The 8,777-nt window shown below is 38.5% G+C and overlaps 1 protein-coding gene across 4 annotated transcripts in view; it reads right to left on the minus strand.

Annotated features, from left to right (window-relative positions):
• Positions 1-3,777: 3,777 nt before the first annotated feature.
• Positions 3,778-8,777, minus strand: part of LOC106871258 (uncharacterized) — a 187,560-nt gene continuing 182,560 nt past the window's right edge. For all 4 annotated transcript variants that reach the window (XM_052976699.2, XM_089341108.1, XM_052976698.2 and 1 more), the window contains one exon: positions 3,778-5,492. In XM_052976699.2, coding sequence (XP_052832659.2) covers positions 3,874-5,492 — 1,619 coding nt within the window. In that variant the 3' untranslated portion in view covers positions 3,778-3,873. The remainder of the gene's footprint in view (positions 5,493-8,777) is intronic.

Here is an 8,777-nt window from a genome sequence, read left to right on the forward strand (position 1 = left end):
TACCAGATTGATGTAAACCAGTGATTCCCAACCTTTTTTTTTGCCTACAGAACCCCTTTGATTTGTTTCACTTGGGCAAACCCCCATAGCCATTGAACGATTAAAAAATCCCCAAAATTCTTTTATATTTTTATAAGTAGCTATTATTAGGAATTATATATATAAAAAAAAATTTCATATTTTGTGTATTGTAGAATAAGCAATTTTAACACAAAAATCTTATATGAGCCACATGAACCCCAGTTGGTGTTCACTGATGTAAACAATATAATTTAATTATCCAATAGACACCAGAAGCAGTATTAAATTAAAATAACCATCTATGTATCATACTCAATGCACATACACCAATGATAAGCCAGTTACTGCGGTGTTTGTCCTGAGATAATATCCATTGTGGATGTGATACATTCTTAAAGGGTGTTATCTTAGGATGAATACTGTAGTAATTGGTCCATCATAGTATAGAGCAGGGTCTAATCTAACCCTGAATGATGGAGACCACCATTGCAATATCTGCAACCACAGATCATTCTGAATTCCTATATTATATAACATGGCAAAACACTGAACCAAGAACACTGAGCAGCTGTGTCCTGTGAAACACTCATTTGTCAAACCAAGACAGTCCAATACAATACAATGATACATAGATGACTATTTTGTATGTAATTAATTAATTGATTATTAACTATAGTTAATTACATTCTTTAGAGGTTGATTTACATTTTATTTAAAATTTTGCAGTTGGAAATATTTTTTTCTTTTTGAAATTATTGTTTAGAAATAAAATCTTTTAAGAATTCATCAAGATTCTAGGAGGTATTGAAAGATGAAATTAACATACAACTTCCAAATATGGGTAATTCGCTAAATGTATGTCAATGCATGTGTTGAGGGGGTGAATGGAATGTGTGTGTGTGTGTGTGTAAGTATAAATATGCATCAACTTCCAGAACTGTGTGTATGTGCATGTCTATATACATGTAAATAATGTACATCACCATGAAAACCAGTGCTTTACAAATGTAGTGCCTTTGTAATATTAGTTCTGCATATCAGATTAGCCACTCTCTTGGTTGGACTGATCCCCATTAAGTGGATTGGTGATTGGCGCATTCAAAACCGATGAGCAAATAAGGATATAAAAATAGAAATAAACAAAATAAGCTTTTGGACCTGAAAGCTGGATGCTCTTTCTGTTACAAACAGAACCAACCTCTCTTAACCACTCTAACGAGCTAAAAGTTCATAAGTACATCCACATGCACTTATGTGAGTATTGCATGAATAGTATAGGAGCAGGTATGGGCTGTGTGGTTAAGAAGCTCACTTTGCAACCATGTGGTGTCAAGTTCAGTCCCACTGCATGGTACCTTCTACTATAGCTGTGGACCAACAAATGTCTTGTGAGTGAATTTGGTTGACAGAAACTGTGTGGAAGTCTATTGTGTGTGTGTGTGTGTGTGTGTGTGTGTGTGTGTGTGTGTACATATATAAATGTAATAAAATGAATGGTTTACATTTGGTAGCTTACGGGTAAAGCACGGTCACTTTCATGGTGTTTGTTATGTATATGATAAATGAAAGATGGCATATAAGAATTTATTATTAATCACAATAACTGTTTCGATACATCCATCTAGCATTGATCCCTCATGGGTGGGACACTTAACAACTGGTTCAGGAGCATTTGACAGTCGCAGATGTGTCTCAGCAGGTGATAAGCCTCTCTCCTGTTATTATTGTTTTGTCTCTTTCCCATCACAACTCCTTTATAATGATGGGAGGATGGCATTAGATTTGTCTGTATTCACATTCTCCCTGCCATCACCCTTCTTTATTGCTAGTTACTCTGTCTTTCTCTCTGCCATTACCCCACCATCAACACTGGGCAGGAGACATTTTGATACTGCTGACCAGTGCCATCTTAAGGCACAGGCTCACTGGGCAGTTGCCCAATCTGTGGATCTTGTGGTTTGCTGTCAGTAAATACAATAGAACCTAGAGTAATGATTTGTCTAGGGGACTATAACAGCTCAGCTGTCAGATGTTCTTGTTTCTCTAGGTCTTTCTCCTTCCTCTCTTTTTATGTGTGTGAGCATATTTCTGTCAAAGTATATGAGGACAGGAGAAAGCATTTACGTCAATTGTGTTCAGTTAATAAATTGCAATTTCTCTCTCCCCCACTCTTCCTATCTGTATGTGTTTATTTCTGTATGTATGTGCATGTTTGTGTATGTGCAATTGCCTCGAACACCAAAAAGTACCATCAACAAAACAATTGGACACAGTTATCCAGTCAGCCATACCCATCCATCTCATTCTGTCCCCACTGCTGCCACTCATTACACTGTGTAACAAAATTAAAAATCTTTTAAATCTTTGTTCAGTAAGTGTTATTTCCTATTTGCTTCCGTCTAGAAATGAAAGGAAATCACTACTATTCCCTTCAAACTCTGCTTTTGTGTCCTGGACATCAATGTTTTGAAGCTGACCAATTTTCCATTACATTTCAGACAGATTCAGCATTGAGTTGCTGAAGCAGAAATATCATTATAACAAATATTCTGCTCAATACCACAGATCTGCCTGTCAGTTGTTGGATCTTAACCACTTGAGCATGTCCCTTAGTGGCTGACAATATGTGCATCTCTGATGATGAGCAGGACTAATCGGGGGGGGGGCGGCTTCATAACCATATGTTAAGAGGAATTGTTTGGGGTTTGAATAAATGTAAGAAATGCAAAGTTTGAAGGAAATATTAGCCATTTTTCATACTGTCTTAGGGCTAAGCAAATAGGAAATAACAGTTGCTACCCAAGGACAAAAATCATATTAGACATTGTGATTAACATCCATCCTTTTCTCTCGTTATTGCTATCTATCACATTCTCATTCCTTCTCTCTCACCACAACTTCCTCTTTTATCACTCGTTTATCATCATTTTCCTTCCATCACTCTGCTAATCTTCTCTTCAATTCAGTCTCATCAACAACAGGCGTGTAGCTTTATATCCACCATGACTACTGCTGCCACCACCACTTCTCTCATTATATACTACTGTCTCACCCTCTTCCTTCTATCATTCCATTCACCCTGAGTTGTATTGCAGTGAATGAATGCATGGGAATATCATAAGATTGAGAGGACTTTCTAGCCGTAACTGGAACTCCATCAGCTATGACAGCAACAGTTCCAGTTGATCTGATCAATAAAACAGCCTGCGTGCGAAATTAACATGTAAGTGGCTGAGCACTCCACAGACACACATACTCTTAACGTAGTTCTCAGGCAGATTCAGTGTGACACTGAATGTGACAAGGCTGGCTCTTTGAATTACAGGTACAACTCATTGTTTGCCAGCTGGAGCAACATGAAATAAAGTGTCTTGATCAAGAACAACAATGCATCATCAGGATTCAAATTCATGACCATAAGCCCAATACCCTCACCACATGCTTCTAGTCTTTCCCAGTAGAAGACAACCCCTCTAGTACATTCCATACCCAGTACATTCTGCAAAGCAGATGGTGCTAAAAAGAGCATCAAGCTGTAGAAACCACAGCAAAAATAGAATGTATAAATGAGATATGGCCAACCTGACTAGGAAAGGAGTAACTTTGAGTCACTGTGACCCAGGTCAGTTTTTATTCATTCAGCCCACACCAGCAATGAAAAGAGGACGAAAATTGATAATGATGATGGTACTCTGAGTGTGTGTGTGTGTGTGTGAATATGTACATATATGGATTAAAAAAAAAACTAAAAAATTCTTTTAAAAACTGCCTGACATCCCTGACAATAATGTACAGCAACATTTATTTATTGACAAAAGCCTCATACAAAAACTCTTTTACATCAGACACATTTTACATGGTGCTGTAAAATGATGGATTTTGGGAATATTGACGACTTTCAAGTTTAGATAATGGATGTGTCTTGCCTTGCAGCTTACGGACTTTACGACTTTCCTGTAAGGCACTCGGACTCAACGTGGGAATTCTCCATCCAGCAGAAGTGGAAGAAGAGGAGGAGGAGGAGGACAAAGGAAATGCACAAGAGACGGAGGAAGTGGAAGTTACAGTGGATGTAGGTGATGATATTGCTGTTGTTGTTGTTATTGTTGCTGCCGCCGCTGCTGCTGCTGCTGTGGTGGTGGTGGTGGTGGTGGTGGTGGTGATGGTTGTTTGCAATGGTGATGTAGAGGGAGCGATGTGTGTTAATGAAGATGAAGGATCCCCCAGATTTGGTTGACTGCCACAGCTGCTGGCATCAACAGGCTTAGCACCACTTAGCACATTGGCAATTGGCAAGTTTTTCTCAGAAGCTGCAGATAAATCTGAAATGGCAGTTGGTGCAGCAGAAGAAGATGAAGAAGAAAGCAATTGGTTCCTTGTGCTAACGGTAGCACTATGAGGCAACGGAAGACCTACAGGCTGTGTTGAAGAGTTACATTTAACAGTGGATTCACTTTCACTTTGAGATGATTGGAACTGACTTCCTCTGCCAGCTGTACAATGTGAACTCATTGCTGTTGTTACTGGCTCAAAAGGCTCCACTGCAGCCTTATCTGTTTCTGATTTATGCTGTATAGCAGTGCTACCAGCAGGTTCACTGGTTAAGTTGGAATCAAACTTCCCAATCAGATCACGAACGATCTTGTTCCCTTTACCTGAGCCGTCTGCTGTAACATCGGATAAAGTTGATTCGTCTAAACTTTTAGTTTTTAAAAACTGGTTTTTTTCAAGTTCAGCAGTTCGTTCCGGAATGGTTAAATTAATATCTAATGTTGAAGTACAGATGTTTTCAGACAGCTGAGCTTCTCTTGCAAATACTGCAACATTGCTACTTATTTGCTGTTGTTCGGTCGCTAGCGTTTTTACAGACGAAGTTTGGGGAAGAGGTGTGGTATCCAAATTGCTGGACGGAAAACTAGCTTGTCTTGTAATAGTAGAGGCATCATTTTCAGAGTGTTTGGGCTGAAGCTCCTCAGTTTGTTTCTCAGTTTCTTTGCTAAATTTAGATAAGGATTCAGTGAAAAGTGAAGAGGTTTTTGTTGAATGAGGTAATGCTGTATCGACACTTTCGGCATTTGTTTGCGGTTTCTTTGGAAGTTCTTGCGATTCTCTGTTTATCAGAATTTTTGGAGATACTTTATGCTGCTTAGATAAAGGTGATTTGCCTTCCTCTGATTCCACTTTAGTTTTATTGCCAGAAAGGGACTGCAAATGGGCTACAGAGACAGATGGAGTTGAGGAGGTGGCTGAATTGTAAGTAGTGTCTTCAACTGAAGCAGTCTTTCCTATCAAGTTCAATGTTTCAGTTCTCACAGCTGGGGCACTGCATGGAACACTGCTATTTGTAACAGTCACTCCTTGTTGTGTACCAATTACATGAGAATCTGCAGTTTGGTCTATTCTCTGTGGAACTACCAGCAACCTGTCTTGGCATGGCAAGTCATCATCTTCTTTGCCTAAAGTCTCAAAGTCTAGAAAAGAAAAAGAAAAAAGAATTTTAAATTTTCTGGGTGTTGTGTTGTGTTAAAAATAGAATATAATATACCCAGGATATAATTTATAGTTTTGTAACCTTATTCTCTAGATAAGAGTGGAGATACATGGCTTTCTTTCTCCAGATGTATATCTGATAATATTAAAGTCAATGAACCAGGCTACAGTAATCACATCTATTCAAAACAAGAGTTCATGCACAGATATGTGTTTTCACATGACATTGTCAGCGTACCAGGGAGGACATACCAAGACATTGTCCTAAGGAAGTTGTATTAAAATAGTCAATGTTATAGGGAAGCTATGTTATGACAATGTCAGAAAGTTCTAAAGTGACTGTGCTATGACATTGACAAATGTTTTTAAAATTCTACGAGACGATGCTGAAAAGTTCCTGGCTTTGGGTAAAAGAAAATACAGGAGGATCAGTTTAATTATGATTTTATTGAACATATTCCCCTCTCAGATTCACACACTTATTGCAGTGGTCCTTCAGTTTTTCTAAGCCCTGTAAACTTGAAAGTTTGGGCATCCAACCAGGCCTCATATGATACCCTTAAAACCAGGAACTTTTCAGCATCCCCTCGTAAATTGGAATGATTTTGTAAATGTCTTCCTCTAACAGGAGTGAAACTTAGTCAGAATTCTGGTTTAAGCATCCCATATAACCCCTCACAACTTTTTCATTTTTTGAAATTTTCAGGAAAATTTTGTGAATTTCTGTCCTAAACACAGGAATTCATACAATTATGGAAAAAAAAATCTGTTGTTTTTAGCACATCTCATGACACCTGATACTTATCTCATTTCGCTGTTACTCTGACATGAATTGATCTTTTTCAATATTTTTCTCCCCATAAACACATTTAATGGATTGATGATATACCCAAAAGTGCTTCATTGCTGGGATTTAAGCAAAAAAATTCAGACTGTATAAAAAAAAAAGTCGAAAAAGAGTGGAACTTTTAGGATTTCTAAGGGGGGAGGAGGGGTTTTAAAGGTTGAAAAAATTTTTTTTTATATAATTGTATGAATTCCCATGTAGAGAACAGAAATTTGCAAAAATTTTCTGAAAATCTCCCACAATAAAAAAGTTATAAAGGGTTAGGCTTAGACCAGAATTCTGCTGAAACTTGAAATGTTATAGAAGAAAATACGAGTTGTGACATTTGTACAATTTCCCAAGCTCAAACAAGTGTGTTGTGGGTTATTTTTCCCAAGAAATTAGCATCACTTTAACCTCTGAGATCATTAGACTTATTAAGTCAACTTCCCACCATTCCCAGAATTCTTTTCTAGGCTAAGCCCACTGTAGGACATTTCAGACACTTTTTGTCAGCCCAAAGGAATGTCTTTATGATGTATCACTAATAATATCCATTTCTCATTTCAGTATAAAACTATTTGAAAAGGCAAGAAAGTTTTTATATTTTGCCTTAGGATTGTAGTTTTTGAGGCAAGTTTTGTGAGACTAAATTTTAATTTGTGATACACAAATGAAAAGAAATGAACCTCAAATCTTAAATAGTGTGGCTGTGTGGTAAAAAGTTTGCTTCCCAACCACATATTTCTGGGTTCAGTCTTAGGCAAGTGTCTTCTACTATAGCCTTAGGCCAACCAAAGCTTTGTGAGTGGATTTGGTAAACAGAAACTGAAAGAAACTCATTATGTCTGTGTGTGTGTATCATCATCTTCCATGCATGCTTGCGTAGGACAGTTGACAGGGATTTTACGGCTGGATGCCCTTCCTAATACCAACCACTCAGCAGAGTGGACTCAGTGCTTTTTACATGGCACCAGCAGAAGCAAGGTTAATTTTGGCATGATTTTTACAGCTGGAGGGAGAGAGAGACAGAAATAGGTGTCTTGCTATAACAGAAGGGGCATTAGAGGAGGTGATCCAGTATCAGATGATGAAAGGTTAGAGTGTAACAGAGAAAGAGAGAGGCAGAAATAGGTGTCTTGTTATAGAGGAAGTACATGTTTACCCCGTGAGAGAGAGGGAGAGAGAGGTATAAGAAAGAGGCTAGAAACAAGTGTGCTTATGTAAAGGAGATACTTGGTTACCAAGTTAGAGGAAAAACAAGAGAAGGAAAGAGAGAGTAGGAAACAGCAAAAGTGGAAGAGAGAGAGAGAGAGCAGAAGAGAGATGGTTAGGGTTAGGGGATACTCACAAGTAACAAGGATCTGAGTATAGAACCTGGGTAGAAAAATAGGGTGTGGGTGGTGGGAGTAGCAGCGATACGCGAGCAGGGCTGTGACACATAAAAGGCACCTTTGCTGATGACATGTAAAAGACACCCATTACACTCTTGGAGTAGTTGGCATTAGGAAGGGCATCCGGCCATAGAAATCATGCCAAAACAGACTAGACCCTGGCTCCAAGCTCTCTGGCTTACCAGTTCCAGTCAAATCATCCAACCCATGCCAGCATGGAAAACAGATGTTAAATGATGACGACGATATATGTGTGTGTGTGTGTGTGTCTTTGTGTCTGTCCACCTTCCACCACTTGACAGCCAGTGTTGGTGTGTTTATGTCCCTATAACTTAGTAGTTCAGCAAAAGAACTGATAGAATAAGTATGAGGCCTAAAAAATGAAAATACATATTGGCATCAATTAATTCAACTAAAAATTCATCAAGGCGATGCCCCAGCATTGGCGATTGACAAGTCCCTTAACCCCTTGGGGGCTGGGGGGCTGCAGCCATGCAGTGTATCTAGGGTGAGAAAGCCTGGTGAAGCCCATCTGTCTCCAAGATAAACTCATTCCTACAGCTGAGAGGACTGGAGCTACAAGAAGTGTTTTGCTCAAGAACACAACAGATTGCCCAGTCCAACACCTTAACCACTAAGCAATGTGCCTCCATGCATAGCCACAGTCTAATGACTGAAACAAGTAAAATGTAAATGAAAGCCGTTTCTAAGGTGCAAAGCTGGTAGAATCGTTAGAGCATTGGAATATATGCATTGCCATTTTCCATCCAGCTCTTTATGCTCTGGCTTCAAATTCCACCAGATCAACTCCGCACTTCTCCCAAGATTCCTAGCCTTGTATCTTAGAATACAAACCTTGCAGGCAAGGCTGTGTGGTAAGAATCCTGTCATATATATATATATATATATATATATATATATATATATATTGGTTTTGACAGCCAAAAATGTGAGAATTTTCTCCTGAAGAAAAGGTCATTACCTTTTATTATGCATTAATTTAATCCATATATTTATCTTCACTTCTCTTGTGGTATCCTTTTAGG

Source organism: Octopus bimaculoides, chromosome 24 (assembly GCF_046866305.1).
Source record: "Octopus bimaculoides isolate indiv1 chromosome 24, ASM4686630v1, whole genome shotgun sequence".
NCBI classification, from domain to species: domain Eukaryota; kingdom Metazoa; phylum Mollusca; class Cephalopoda; order Octopoda; family Octopodidae; genus Octopus; species Octopus bimaculoides.